This window comes from Melospiza melodia, chromosome 3, assembly GCF_035770615.1.
Source record: "Melospiza melodia melodia isolate bMelMel2 chromosome 3, bMelMel2.pri, whole genome shotgun sequence".
Taxonomy (NCBI): Eukaryota; Metazoa; Chordata; class Aves; order Passeriformes; family Passerellidae; genus Melospiza; species Melospiza melodia.
In genome coordinates this window covers 27,173,121-27,189,451 of record NC_086196.1, presented here as the reverse complement: position 1 = coordinate 27,189,451, position 16,331 = coordinate 27,173,121, and the positions used below count along the sequence as shown (strand labels likewise).

The 16,331-nt window shown below is 38.4% G+C and overlaps 1 protein-coding gene across 1 annotated transcript in view; it reads left to right on the top strand.

Moving 5' to 3' along the window:
• Positions 1 to 16,331, top strand: part of MAN1A1 (mannosidase alpha class 1A member 1) — a 139,017-nt gene that overhangs the window by 68,842 nt on the left and 53,844 nt on the right. The window contains exon 5 of the mRNA XM_063151083.1: positions 10,106 to 10,200. Coding sequence (XP_063007153.1) covers positions 10,106 to 10,200 — 95 coding nt within the window. The remainder of the gene's footprint in view (positions 1 to 10,105; positions 10,201 to 16,331) is intronic.

Genomic DNA, 16,331 nt, shown 5'->3' with positions numbered 1-16,331 from the left:
TATTATTACAAGTTTATTGCTTGCTTCATTTGAAATCAAAAAACTGACAACAAGACAAGACCCTTCATAAATCCCTTGTTGCCGTGTCTGAAGATACATCTTGTCACTTACGACCCTGCCCTGTCCATGTCCTAATGCCAAAATATACATATAACATTTATATTAAACATCAAGCAGAAACTGAAACCCAAGAGGTTCCCTTTGAACATCAGGAAACACATTTTTACTGTAAGGATGACTGGGCACTGCAGTGATTTGCAGTGATTGCCCATTCAGACTGGGGAGTCCTTGTCCTTGGAGACATTCCAAAGCTGTCTGTGCACATTGATGTTCCTGGGCAGCAGGCTCTGGGTGGCCCTGCTTGAGCAGCACAGCTGGACCAGATGACCTTCAGAACTCCTTCCACACAGGTCTCTTCCAACCTCAACCATCCTCCTGTGGAATTTCACTCACAGCTTCATAAAAACACAGCCCTTGGCCATCTGGAGCACCTTGCATGAAAACAGCAGGGAAAAGGAAAACTTTTCTTCCTTACTGCTACTGCACTGCTGCTGCAGACCCAGCACACTTGCTGTGGAGCAATTTGAGTAACTCCAGAAAGAACAAAACCCTGAGCTGGCTGGAGAACTCCTACTCCGTGCTGCCTCCTCTGAGGACACCATCAGTGTACATTTTAACCATTTGAGGACCAACCTCTGAATGATAAGTAACTGCCTTAAAATATTTGTGATGATGTCAGATCAATACTATGTAGTGAATTGAGGAAGACCATCTTTTTGAGGGCAAACAGAGCAAAAAGATGGATATTTACTTGTTCCATTTGTTCAGTGGGCTGCTCAGGTTTGCTAGTGGTCAGTTCAAGGGAGATGGCAGAATAATGGGAAACCCTGAGTTTTGGTCCCTTTTATCCAAGGATCTTTTTGATTCAAACTGATGAGAGTAATTTCATTAAGCTGGCATTCTGGTGTTGGAGTAAAATATTAAAGTGAGTGAATGAAGTAAGGAAAAAAGTGAATGGAAGAACAAATAAAAAGTAGGCACCCTTGGTATCCTGTTCACATTGTTATACTTGTGTAATTGATAGCCATCACTTAAAACTCTTGCCATTAGTGCCCGGAAGAAACTTGCAATTGTCACATAACATTGGCTGAAACGAACGGCTCCCCATTTGCTGCAGAGTTACCATTAAAAATAAAATAGAATTCCCTTTATTTCAGCCCTTTCTGTGCCTGCCACCATGGTCTAGGATTGTCATTTAGAGTGAAGGCATCACTCTAAATCACGTAATGGTATTGGAATTAAAATATACAGTCAAATTTACAAGCCTAGGAATGAATCTTCTGAAAGCCCTTTATGCTGCATTGAGGATGTTGTTATTGATTCCCCATGCAGTTTATGAGGCTCCTCCACCCCACCCCCTGCTTTCACACAGATGGTGTTGCAAATCACCCTTCAATGGTCACCTGCTTGAAAGGAAAGTTTCATATGCAAAGTGCTGTTCTTTGTTTAGTCATGATAGCTTGCAAGATATAAAATGAGGCAGCTATTTAAATTTGTTGTTACAGCACTTGAGCTGGGTACACAAGATTAAATAAAAAGAAAATTAGGAAGCAGATGCTTGTGGCTTAACAGAAGAATTGAGCTAAAAGATACTCTTTGTTACTGCTGGATATGAGTAATTTTACTAAGGCAGCTGTTTCCTTAATCAGGAAAAACACCAACCTCTTAGGATGACATCCAGATGTTTTCTGTATCACTTCACAATATAATGAGTTTCCATTTTATATGCCATATTTTTAATTTCAGTCGCATTCACTTATATCCAATGTACTTTTAAATGCATGTATCATCTTCCTGAACTGTAGAAGACCTCACTACTAAATGCATGACATATTTTGTACTCTTGGCATCCTTGCCTGGTGTTAGTCTACAAGTTGCTTCCAGGGCTGACAGTGCCTTTCACCAGCATCCAAACATGTTGGACTTCTACAGGTTGGAGAGGGCTTATTTTGTTGGGGACAGAGGAGCCTTGGGAAAGAGTTTTTTAGTGCTAGTGTCTCTTCATACTTTAGTTGTACAGTTGTATGGGGTCTCTTAAGTGGTGCCTGTTGTTGAAAGCAGAATACAACATAGTATTAACTTGTATGGTTTAAGATCCTGTTCCTCTTATGTGGATATTGTGTGAAAACAGAGATTTAAAACTTCCACTAGCTCTTAAATGTGGGCTCAGTCTTCCATCATGGCTGCTGACACTTTTAATGGCTGCTAGCTTGCCATCTGTCCTTGCTTGAAACAAATGCTTTGTTTGACTGGAGACCTGCAGTTCCAGGGTTTCTGTTGCTGATAGGACACAAAGCTGGCACCCCAAACCTTTGACACTGATTTGCTGACACTGAGCTGTTTCATAATTTATCTATTTGGGGTGGTGTGGTATTTCAGAGTCTTAAGATTTGAGCACAGTTTTTGGAGGTGTGAGCCTTGTTTACCTGTACTTGGGGCCTTGGGAGCCGCTTGCCAGCGCTCGGTTAATCCGTACGCGTGCAGTAAATCCAGCTCGTTACTCTTTGTGCGCGCTGCTTATCACACCTCTTGAAAAATTAAAGCTGCCCTCAGTCTGGGGTGAGGAATTCTCAAAGGCTTTTGTGAGTAACAAATTCCTTTTGTTATTACAGGCAATCATTGCAGTTTGTTTACTGCATTCATCACCGCCTTTTCTTGAATTATTGCAGCAGGGATATTATTAAATGGTTGGTTTATAAGCTCTCCAGTGCTAATGGGTTGTAGCTAAGCTTCTAATTGTTCAAGTATACATAAGCTTTAAAAAACTTAGATTTTTAACGTTAGTAGGTAAATGAACAGTTGCTTTTTCTCCTGTGGTTTAAAAGTTCTTCCTCCTAAATAGTTCTTGGAGTTTGTCTGTGTAAGCAATCCTAAATACACATGAATGGCACCAAAGAAAAAAACCAAATATAACAGGAAAAAAAGTATTCCTTTATGTTTTTTTGAATTTGGCAGTTATGTAGTGGTTCCTGTTTTCCTTTTTAAGTTTTAATGTACAAGTGAGGTATGGAAAACTTTCTGTACATTACATTATTTCTTTGGTTTGTGCCTTGCACTCTTTTTTAACATTTTGTACCATTTAATTCTGGCCTTCCTAAAATAAGATTTTCAATCACAGTATATCTACATAGAAATTCTTAGTTAAAAAATAACTGAAGTAATTACATACGTTAGCTACTTTTAATAACTTGCGGGGGCTTTTGCTTTTTGCTGTGTGCATTTGAATGAAATCTGGAAATCTCTCACTAATCCAGTTACTTCCATTCGATTAAGCTCTCTACAATCTTTTCCACAGAGGGGATACTCTTCATGATACTATGTGACTTCTTTGGTACATCAGTCACCTAGAAAAGAAAATTAATTTTCTTGCTGCCAGTGAAACCAAAACAAAAAAAGGCTGATCGAGTAAAAGAAGGGATTTTTCTTTTAATCTAATCTAATTTTTGCAGTAGGCAGGTTTTTTTATGTGAACTTTCTTCTACAAGCTGGTGACCAGCATATTGGCTTATTCTGGAAAGGGTAGTACAAATCTAAAAGCTTACTCATGTTTGTTACTTTGTGTAGTTGTGAAAAAGACACCTGCTATTCCAGCAGTTTGCAGGTGAGTGATTGCTCACAGATCCCACAAGCTGCCTGAGTCTCTGCAGTAAGTCATTTGCATATTTCTACCATCACTGTTTTCAAAAGCTTTGAGAAGAGTCGTACACATGGGCACAGGTGCTTTGGGTTTGGCATTACACTTGCAAACTAGAAGGCCTTCTCAAAACTCAGGGTGGTGAAGAGTGTGATGCTGACTGGTGTCCGTGTGTGCCATTGTGTTGATCAGCTCTGGCTGATCTTTGGCTACTGTAGATACTCTCAGGTGGAGCCACTTGATTTTTATGCATTCCCCCCTCTTCTGAATTCCTGGTAGGAAAACTTGAGACTGGGTGCAGTCCTGGGCTGGAGGTGTGTGGTCATCTTATTGCAAATCTTCCTTACCCTCTCAGTGATTTCTCATAGGGCAGCTCCTTACAGCACAGCCAACAAACTCCACCTCTCTTCTCAACTAGTTAACTTACTCTTTGTAGCACTCATCCTCATTGGACACAGCTGTGGCCTGTTAAGGGCAGGCCTGTTCCGAGTCTTTGGTGATTGGTACAGCTGCAACCTTCAGGGGTGAGATTACCTTCTGCACTATCTTCATTTTCTTACATTCTATCCCTCCACAGAGGTGGGCTTGTGTTGGTGTGGCATTTCCCATGCTCAAGTCCAGCAGGACCAGGGCTGGCCCAGAGCTAGGAAATTGGTCTGGAACACAGTCTGTTTCCTGGGGAAAATGCTCAAAACACACTCTTGACACTTGTGAATCTAGATGTACAAAATACTTCTACAGCTGTGAAAGTCCTCTTTGAAGGCCATTTGGCTTCTTCTGTTGGCACTGATGATCACACTGATGTGATTCATTATAATGCTTGTTTCCAGAAATGTTATTAATTTGTCTCCTCACCTTTTAGCTCAGAATATTCATAAATTACTTCAGCTCAGCTGGAAGTGGGGACTGAATAAAATACAACTCACTGGCACCTGCTAGTGTCAAGGTGACAGTAATTGTAAAAGCACGAGTTGCTGATGAATTAACACCAGCATCTGGGTAACTTATCCAGCTGTCATAAACACTGAAAATGCGTTATAGGAAATAGGTTTCAAATAATTTGACTTTTAGGTGTAGTATCACTTGGTATTGCAGATAGTGGCAGAATTCAGCTTACACTACTTTAATATTCTGTTATGTCAGGTGGAGTACCACAATTTTTGTAGCATTTCTTGTCTTTCATTGTAAAAATAAAACAAATGTAAATACAGCAATAATCCTGGATTTTTGTAAAGAAGGTATTGGGACAAGTTGTTCTAAGAGGGCTCTTTTTTGTTAGCACATCACTTTGAACCCAAATCAATATTTGTTATGCTGAGAGGATTTCTATTCAGTGTTCTGAAGAGCAGGAAAGCAGCCTGTCCCTGTTCATTTTTCTGCTCTCGTTTTCTGCTTTTGCACTGAAATATTCATTCCTTACCCTACTGGGAAAGGCAGTCAGGTACAGGAAATAAAGCAATAAATCTTACTTAGTGACTTGTCAGTTTTTATCTGTAAATATAAAAAGAAAAAAGAGAAATGCTTAATTTGATAGAATTAGAAATGTAGACAAAATGTCTTTGTCAATTGAAAAAAAGATTAAAATACAGTATTCCTTCCTTTGATGTTAAATTTTAACTTCTGGTTCCCTCTATGTGGCGGACTTCTTAAGGCAGAATTCTGGCTGTTCTTTAATTTATGATGCTGTACCATGTTATGCCTTTTTTAAAATTAGATGTGCCACATACGCAACTCTAAGATATTTGTTTCCTGTGCTTTCTTTTCTTCCTGATTAGCAATAGCAATTAAAACTACAATGAGGTAATCTGACATTTGCAAAGGGATTTGTCATTCCAGCCAGAGGAAACATTTTTGTTTATCCAGAGGAGATAACATTCTTGCAGTATAATAAAAGCCAGTGCTCACCAGATGACAGGTCTGGTCTCTGCCCTGTGGTTGCATCTTTGCAGGCAGAGCCTTGTTTCTCTGTGGGAACACTCTTTTCCCTAATAAGATTTGTTAATGGACGGAAGAGTCTGCAAGATCTGATTGATTGTGGCATTGGGTGTTCTAACATTAGCATCACAGTTCTGGATGTATGATCTCTTAGTTAGTTAGTTTGTTCTCTCTTATGAAGATCAAAAACACTTATATGTATTTAAGAAATATTTAAGGCTGTCTAATGAGTGAGAAAATAATGTCTTGTTCCCTGGCTCAGGACCTTCACACAATATGAATCAGCATTATACTTTTAAAAAAAATTAGTAACACCTTAGAGTTCAAAAAGAGAATTATTTCACATCCAAAGTCTGACTACTAGCAAAAATTAGGTTAAAGAGAAATGCTTGAGAAAGCATTTTGTATCCTGCCCAACCTTATACTTTTAAATACTGATCATGTATTTGTGACTGGTCTCAATTATCATTTTCTTTCCTGAATCACAGTGCTTCACTTAGAATAATTTTTTTTTGGTGAAGTATGGTGTTTAGCTGAGTTAAATACCAGTGCAATTTTTAGGGGCTTCATTGCTCTTTAAAGGTAATCAGAGTACTTTGCTGTGAATCCTCAATTTAAAAGAAGGGATTGATGGCAGTGTGGCTTATTCTGTGCACCACCTGGTAAAGGGAATGCCTATATGCCAAGGAAGTAACTCCACACTCCTCCTTTAAAAAGTATGCTGTCTAGATATGACAAAGCATTGGAGAAAGTGATAGAGGCCTGAGGAGTGCTTTGTAGACTTTTGTATTTGTAGATAAATATTTAAACTAAGCATGTAGGGAAGGGTGGGTTCAGGTATGGGACTGTGACAGCTTCTCCCAGGTCTGACCTAGTTGAAGTACTTCATGTGAGTAACCTTTCATTACTGCTGGATGAGCATTCATGAGGAAAAGCCAGGAAAGGTCCTTGAGGCTCTAAAGATAACCACTGCGTTGGGAAATTTTGCCCTGGATGTTTTCCTTTATTATATATAATGTCTCTGATTTTTGTGCTCTGTCATTTCTGCCTTTGTTTTGTGCTTCTCGTAATGGCTGTCATTGTTTGTGCTTACCAAACAGTCACTTTACTGGTGGTAGTGGGGAAGGATCAGGGCTTGGCAAAAGTTGAAATTCAATTCACAAGCAGAGATAATAAGTAGAAGCTCCTATTGTTTATTTACTTGTATTACTAAAAAAAAAATCTTACCCAGTACAATATTTATTTCTTTTCCAATACTGTAGGTTTCTGCAGAAGAAAAATGCAGTGAACATTGTGGATGATGTGCAATAATTGCAGCACCTGCTTTTCCTATTATTTTTATTATTAACTTTTAAAGTTGCAAATTGAGAAATAAAGGGGTTCCTTTCTTTATCTTCACCCTTTTATCCTAGCTGAAAGAGAATAATTTTACTGCAGGAGGCTACAATTTATTGTGCTCAGTCATTCAGTGTTGTTGTAGTCTTGTCATTATTGTCTATGCCATTCTTCTTCATGGATAGTGATTTGCCTGTCAGTTGTTCAGCCATGTTAAGTAAGATCTAGAGATAAAAATAGGCAATGTCCATAGTTGATTTTTATTTTTAACTTTGGAAGGAGAAGGAAAATCACCAGCATGCTTTAGTAATAACCTGTTGAAATTCTCACGTAAACAAGAAGTGCATCTTCACCTCAGCACTTGTTTCAAAATTGTACGGTGGTTTAAAAATATTTTAAAATTCTATTTTCCTAATTGCCTACTATGAAAATTGTCTAGTGCATTGGAAGAGGTGCATTTTGGACAAGAAAAAAGTTAAAATGCCTGGCTTCACTGTGTATTCTAATGTTGGTGTTCAGGACACTAGCTTTGACAGAACTGAATTACCTTTTCCTTCCATATCCATACATAGATACAGTACTTAATGCTTTGTGTCTCATATGTTTATTTTTTGATAGCCATTGTTTGTGACATTTCCATAAAGTAGCCAATTTTTATTTTGAGATAATTTGTGTTGTTTATTTATAAAATAAATACAGTAGAATTTTTAAAAGATGTTAGACTTGGTAGAAATACTTCAAAGTGAAGCATTATTGCTCTACATCAAATTAAGATGCTAAAATAACACTTTTTTTGTCCAGAAGCAATTATTGTAAAAGATCTCATTCTGAGCTCACATGTAATCTTTTTAAGGATGAGGGATTGATACAGCCTGCAAGGTACAGCAGGTACTGAGCATTGCTGCCTCTGCAGTGAGTAAGTGTGTGTGTGTATGTTTTGAAGGGGAAGTCTCCTCTTGTCCTTACATAAACAGCTAAAAAGAATACATGTGGCACATTTGACAGAATTCCATAAGATATCTATCTAGCCCCTTTATGCATGGTTGAAGGTGGGGGGTTTGTGCTGTGCAGCAGATGCTTCCACAGAATATCGGGGTCCTGGTGTGCCCATGGCTTAGGAGGATGATTGCAGCCACTCTCCTGTCAGTACTTCCATGTTTCAGGGCAGAGAGGCTGATGAGCTGATCACTCCATATGCTGTGAAAGGCTGAGGGAGGCCTCTCTTGTGCTGTAAGAGCAAAGGATAGGTTTGATTTCAGCAGACCAAGGTGAAAAACATGGCTGTGAAATGAGGGAAAGCTTGTGCGCTCCGAGTGGGTTCCTGTCCTTTGCTCCTCCCAAGGAAATCTGCTCAGAGGTGATTATGTTCTGCGCTAACTGGTTCTGAGTGTTCACCAAGGCTGTAAGCCTTGGGAAGACTGAATTATGTGCTAGATAAAGATCACAAATCCATAACTAATTCTCATCAGAATCCACATAGTTGGTAAACTGGGAAGTCAGAAATATCATGGATTGTGAAGGGATTTCTGAGCAAATTGTTTTCCCTGTTGCTTTGCTTCAGGTTTCTCCCAGCACTCTGATGCAATCCATTCAAGAAAGTTTTCTGACTCCAGACATAATTTGGCTTGAAATTAGTTAAGCTCCCTCAAAATATATTTTACTGTAATTCTAAATCTTGGACTGTTGCCAGAGAAATCTTGAGATCTGTATCATAAGGAGAGACCGTGGGATGGGATAGTCTGGAGCTTCTTTATAGTACATTCCAGAGTTTTATATTCTCTCCTGATCACATATTTTTTCAATAATAAAAACCTTCCTTCAATGTGGCTTTTAGAAGGTGGTATTTTACAAACTGTATTTTATTTTTGTGGAAAGAAATTTCTTCATTACCTTGTTTTGCCCAGCAAATATCTTTATGTATGCACGTAAACATGTATGCATGGCTGCACCACAAGATGCATCAGATGTACAAACTGATTTCTAATACATAAATAAGTATAAATCCATCATAAATATGTGTGAGGAGAAAAAATGAATTGAAAGGAACCATTATTAGAGAGAACAATGAAGGTGACTTTGCTATTTTGACTACTACACCTGGGATAATCCCTTTCAGTGTTGCACAAGATCCCAGTGTAATTCCACGCAGATAGGCCTTGAACATCCACATATTGAAATCACTAAATAGGTTTCTATATTTAAGTTGGAACAATATTGTTTCTAATTAAAAACTCTCTTAGTAGAGCGCTCAGTGCACAAACAGTAAGGTTAATGTAACCTGAGCTGAGCTGGCAGTTGAAGAAAAGCAAAATCCTCTTTGTTCCAGCTTTTTAACTGTTTACCTGGACACAAACTTCCTCTTGTTAAATTGTCTGTCATTCTTGTGGGCATATGGTAAGCATGTGGGGTCTTTGTGCTTTATGTTTTTGAAATGGAAGCTGAAACTCTTTGGATGCTGTGCATCAGTTAAGTCTCATTGGCCGCAGGGGTATATTGCAATTTTTTGATTAATTGTGGCGCTGGCACTCTCTGGGTGTAAGCCAGCTGAGTCCATAAAGACTGGAGCACTGCAAAATGTGTGGTGATGTGGGGGAATGTTTTTCCCACAGACTGCCCTTGCAAGGTTGGCAATGCAGCCCAGGCTCCCGCAGCATGCTGAGCCCTGTGAACAAACCTGACAGGGAGCAAAGGTGACCTTGCTGCGGCTGTGTCCCCATGCTCCAGGAGGACATGGCACCTGGGGCAGGGAGCTGCTGGCCAGCCAGGCAGGGTGCAGCAGCATCCTTGGCTCACAGCCCCTTCCCTGAGCACAGGGTGCCAGCAGGGGCAGCCAGGAGTGCGTGCCCTGCTCTGCAGGGTCAGGTCTGGCTGTGCTGGTGCTTCTGGCTCGATGCTGGTGGTGCCAGGAGCAGGTCATCTGGGCATTGTCACTGTGTGCTCCTGCTGTGTGAGTTCTCTCCTCACCAGCTGCAATGGAAACAGTCTGTGCTGCTTTGTTCCTTTGATGTCACACTGAAGGAGCAGGGATGCTTCATTGTGCTGAGATGGATTGTGCCATATGCTCAATAATGATATTGGCCAAATGAATTGAGTTGGAGCAACAATGCATTTTCCAACACTTGGTTTCTTCTTAACTTTCAGGTTTTCCGAAAAAAGGCAGTGGAGCTTGGAGAGAAATTGCTACCTGCTTTCAACACTCCCACTGGGATACCTTGGGCATTACTTAATATCAAGAGGTAAAACTACTGCTTTTTACTAGAAACACATAAAAAAATATGTTGAATCCATCTTTGCCACAAAACTATTACGATTGCTGCAGAGTTTTTGTCCTTCTGTCTCTATTGTTTAAATTGGGATATTTAAGTGGATATATGTTGGACAAAGAAGGACACATACAGAAATATATTTATTCATTTAAGAACAGTGTGTTTTTGTCAGTTAGTATGTTGCTCATCCTGAAGTCCTTTTAGTGTTATTTTAGTCTGAGAGCATTAGAACATGTGCTACTTTGAAAGTTTCTGGCCACTTTGTGCTCTTTTTTTTACCTGTTCTCAAATGGGGTATAAGCATGTCCTTCATACCAATAAACAAGAGGAATACCAGCTACACAAGACTGTTTTCTACCCTCTCCCAAGGAGTGGTTTTGCTTTGGGCAGCCATGGTTTGAAGGCAGCTCTGTGTTTGCTGCTCTGTAGGAGATGGTTGCTTTCCTGAAGTCACTCTTGCCTCCAGTATCTGGCTCCAGACATGTCAGCAATTCCTTGGTCCATCTCAGGACTGCTACCTGTGATACTGTGCTGGTGAAGAAAATGGTTTCTTTACAGTGCTTGGTGAAGAATATTGACAGTTACACCTGTGGGGTGTATCTGTGTATTCATAAGGATACATCAACTTTCTTCATTCTGATGATAAACCCAAGCGTCACTCGTCACAAGAAAGTGAATAAAAAAGAATTTCACATGTGCGTGTGATGGTGATGTGTTTTTTTGAGTGGCTGCTTCCTTGACAGTCAGCATCTTCTGCTGTCCCTTGCTTGCTCTGTATTGATGAGTGCAACTTCTCCCCACAGTGGGATGGACATTGACATATTGCTTGATTGGCTGTATTTGCTTCTAGCTTCCCAGTAAACTGCTCAGGGCCAGACCTACAGAAACCCCTGGCATGTCAGTTCAGACAGGCTTATCTTCCACCTTCCTTTCAAACAGCAGTGAGGTAGAAAGCCAAAAAAAGCACATCTGTGTGTGGGAGCAGGAGGGAGTTAGTGACTCCTGGACTTTCTCATCATTGAAGGGGCTGGCTAACTGCTGCCTGGTGATGATCCATGGACTTTGACTGGTTACTTACAGGCATGCTAACAATTTTTTCACAACAGGCTTTAATAAGTTCTGCACAAATTCAGTAGTACAGCAGCTTGAGGCATGTTGGTTATTTGTTTTTAAGCTGTTAGAGAAAATTCTGAATAGAAAAACCTTGCATATGTTTGTAATTGCAACAAACCTTACTCTACATAGTATGTTTAAGAATGCATAAAGTATTCAGGCTAAAAATATCTCTTTTATATAGCCCTTGTCTAAATCTCTCCTTAACTGTTAATATATCAATGTTCTTTTTGCATATAGTCCAAATTATGTGGTAAATCTTTATGGTTTGTTCCTACCTTCTCACAACAACTGCTGTGGGGCGCTACAGATGTCAGCTGCCAGCAGTGCAAGGTGGTAATGCAAAAGGGATTTGTTTCTTACCTGGCACAAAAGTGAAAGAGGACTTCTGCTGAAATAATTTCCTTTGTTGTGGCAGAAAAATTGACATGAAATGCTGGGTTCTTGGTTATTCATTCTGAATCCTTGCACATCTGCCTAGCTTTGACCTTCAGTAGATGACTCTTCCATAATGCTGTGAGTAAACAAATATGCTGTCATCCAGGCTTAGGAAATGCTAAGCCACTGAAGCCTGCATACAGTGCGGATCTGATGTGCCTCATTTCTGATTAGTATTTGGTTTGATTTTATTTTGATTTGTGCTTCAAATTGGAAAACACTCACAATAGATTATGGATGTCAGTGGTTATTTTTAAATTATTATTTTTGGATTAAGAAATGAGCTGGATATTTGTTTAACTTTGCAAATGTTCTTCAGAAAATAGTTGATTCTCTCTGCTTATCCTGTATCATCATAGCCAGATTTGCTCACTTGCATGCCTCTGTGTAAACATATATATGTGCTTTTGTCTCCTTGCATACCAAAGACATCCAAGTGAAGTATTATTCTCTTTATCTTTTCCATTGTTTCAGTTCATCCTGCCTCTTTCCTCACCATGTAATCATGGGACACTTACTGTCTTGTTTTGGAACTCCTGCTATCAAGTATGATAAAAAGTTCATTGTACTATTCTTCAGCTAAAAATACTTGCCAATTTATGAGTATGTTTGCTTGAAAATTTTCCTTTGGTGTCTAAAGTAAAATTTAAAAAATTAGATCGATGAGTGGTTTGTAGGGGGATTTCCTTCTCTTTCTTTCTAAAATTTCAGTTGCACTTCCACATTTCTGATGTCGCTTTGTATTTTCAGTTCATCTTCAGCATCTGTTTTTCACTTCTGCTTGTGCTGCAAAATTTGAAGTTCCTTCTATGGCTCGCTTGCTTATTTAAGTAAACTGTGTGGTATAGCACTTGTGGACTCTGCTGGTTTAAAACAGGGGTGGAAGGGGCTGTAGACAGAAGTGTGTAAAGCAGTGGTGGGTTGACAGACAGGTTTGAGTCTTATTTTTGGGGATAAGAAGCACAAACTGGCAAAGCCACTTTTATTTCTTTATTTGTTTACTTATTTGTTTTCCTCTCTAACACAAATCCTTTGTTTAGATATCCTTTGCTTCTGTACTTTTAAAATACTAACTATAACAGTTTCTGAAAATACTACTAGATCCTTTCTTTCTTCTTCCTAGTAAGCTGTGACAATCTGGGTTCTCCATGCTAAAATTGTAATTTCTCTTTCTCTCTATAAACTTTAAGTAGTTTATGACTGATCAATCAGATTGCTTTTGTATTTCTGTAATTTACCTCTCAGATTTATAGAAATTTTAAAAATCTGAAATTATAACTCAGTGAATTAGGTAATTTTAACAAATACCCAGACTTGCATCAAGTTGCAAGTTCAAATAATCTTTTTAACACATCTATTTATTATTACCCCTGTAACTATTAAAGGGAGAGCTGTATGGGGCTTGTGTTTATGGGATGATGCCCAACTGTCAAATACAAAAAGAACCCAGATTGTTGTTATTCTGTTGAATCAATCGGGAGTAAACATCTGAGTATAAAAGTCTGGGGTTTTTTTCCTCTTTCAGATAGAAATTTTGTCTTTATGTCACTTTTCCCCCTTTGAAAGTGGACCTGTATCTGGATTTTAGCCACTATTTCCAATAAGACCACATTACTCTTTGCCACTAAGGAACCCAGAAGAATTTCAATATGAAAGAGTATATTTTCCATTAAGTGTTTGCCCTCTATACATTGACCAGTTGCATAGTTTTATTTATTGTGCCTTGTGTGCTGTGATGTAGCAATACTGTTAGGCATTTAAGTGCCTGCCTTTTTATGAAGAATCAATGTAGCATATAACCTTTAAGTGCATCTGAAACTTTGAAAAATAGTTATGGCTTGCCTTAATGAAAAAGTTTCAACTAGTGTAAATAATATTTTTATTTCTGGAAACGGAGGTTTTTTGGATGTCCAGCTTGTTCATAGGTGTTGTTGTGGTAAGGGAGATACTGCGCCTGTTTCTCTGGCTCACTGACAAATCTAAATTATATAATAATTTCTGGCTTAAAAGGGTCATGGGAAGTGTTGTATAGAAGGAAAAGCTGTGAGATGTTATTGGAGCGGGTCAGAGTGGGAAAGCCTATCAGAAGTTACAAAAGAGGAGTTTGAAATACATGTGATTGATTTGTATTGAAATCAAACCACAGGGACTGGTAAGATTTACTTGACATAATTGTAGAATGTTTACTGTGTCTGGTGTCAGTTCAGGAGTCTTTGCCTTTTACAGTTTAATATTGATTGTGCATAAATAGTGGATCTGAGTTGTATTCAATATAACATACTTTATGAAGTGAAATAGCAGGGGCCTTGCTAAATTGTTTGCACAAAGTAGTTATTCATAGGTAACTGAGAATGGAAGTGGCAGAGCTGCAATATTTATGTCACTGGGATGTTGTCAGCATGATTTTAAAGCAAGATCCTCTTTTGACTTTCAAAATTACTGTTTTTTCAAACTGCTACATTGTGTACAGCACAGTTAAATTATGCCGGAGGTCTTTCCAAGCCTCAAAGTATTTAGTTTAAACAAGAGTTTCTTGGCACTTCTGAGCCCTTGCAGCCACTGTGTGTTCAGAACAAGGAGATACACCCATAGCACAGTTTCAAACACTGTTTTTTATCTCACATCACTTGGGAAAAAAAATAGCAAAAAAAAGTCACCCATAGCTTTTTTATTTAGAACAACTTTTTACCACCAGCTAAGATTTCTGTTCTGTGACAGTAGTGCTGAATAGGATGGTTCTGCCACCATCTCAGCTTGCCCAGCAGAACCTGGCTGCTTTGGAGAGGGGTTTTATGCTAAAATGCAACAGTTTGGAAGGGTGACACACACAGGTGGTATTGTCTTATGAGACACTGACTCTGGTATTTCAGACTGCTGGTGGCAGTGATTTAGGTTGCAGACATTTAAAGGAGCTTCCCTCTCAGCACTTTCCTTGTAGGTGAAAATGTGGCCAATGAAACAACCACCTTGGAGGTGTGAAATGTTGACCTTTAAACAATGGGATTTACTTGAAAATATTTCAAAGTAATTGCCAATTTCAAAACATATTTGGAGTCTCATGGTTTTCAAAAGATCTTGTGTGTGTGGTACTTCATTAGAAAAACTCCAGTATTCTTAAGGAAATAATTCAGCATAAAGCAGAATGATTCTTTTTGAGTTCTGTGACATCTCCAAAACATCATAATGCATCTAAGAATTCATATCTTTGTAGTTAGTAAGGAGTTTTAATGCATTGAGAAAGTTTGAGACTATTACAAAGGGATCCAAACATGTAAGTTCAGTAAACCTTTTTGACAGCTTGATTCTCCCACTTACAGTCAGAAATGTCTGAAATGTGATTGATTGTTGCATTATTTTGCAAAATTTTTGTATGATACCAAATTCTTTAACAGAACTAGCAGTTCATGCTTTTACTCACAAGAAGCACTTTTTTGCAGAGATTTAACCAGGATGGATAATTTAATTTTGCTGGTTTGCACTGCTAACTCCAGTGTATAAATTTAAAAATAAATAAATTTTAAAAAGGACTTGCAGAATTTGCAGAGGTTTGAAGAGTTTAGTAAATAAGCTATTCTTCAAATTTGACTGTATTTGGCAAGAATAAACCTATTTTAAAAGAGAGTTTGGATATGAAAAGCTCACCCTGTCTGCACAGTTTGTTATTGTAGGATCACGCAGAACTGTGTTTAGATGAAATCTTTAATTATATCACTTCTGTCTAATTTTGGCATAATTTTAGAGGAAGAAATCAAAATTACCTAAGAAAAAAGCTAAAAGTAGCAGACATACTTTATAAAGGCTTTGTATGTGTGGTTTTGGCAAATGACTCCACTGATGTAATAAAGTGGTAATAATAACAAAAAAGGATTTGGATATCGAGTTAAACACTGAGATTTCCCCCGCAGCAAAGGAGACCAATGGAAAGCAGACTTTTGCCTTCAGGCATTTGGATTGCAGTGTGGATTTGTGTTAGCACTGGATGCAAAGGGAAAATTCTGGCTGAACTTTGTCTCTCTAAAAATTATTTGTTTTGTGTTAAACATATGTTTTGGCATAGAATGCTCTGCTGTCTGGATATACTGATCTCTTTCCATTGACTAAAGAAGACCTTGCACAATTAATTGGAAGCACTGACATCTTGAGATGAGGAAATTAATTACATCCTAATTTATAAGTAACTAGTGACAAGGATGATTTCAGCAAAGGGTATTTTTTCAGCACAGTCATTTCAGTTCATTGCATGATTCATAAACAAGTTTACATTTCTTGAGTCAGTATTGAAAAACAACCTGGAAAAATATTTATGCATGTTAAATAACAGAAAATTTAAAATTTCTATGTTTTAGGACATGTTAGAACACCACAGGAAACAAATTGCTTGCCATGTGTTTGCCTCATCTGGAATTCCTTGCTGTGTTGTCACCTCAGCTGAAATGAGTAGCTGGTTCCACATTGCATGACTAGTGCTTTCTATTCAATATTCAGTATATTTGACCTGTGGTGATGTCTGATTTACCATTAAGCAATGCAAAAAATCTCATTTATAATAA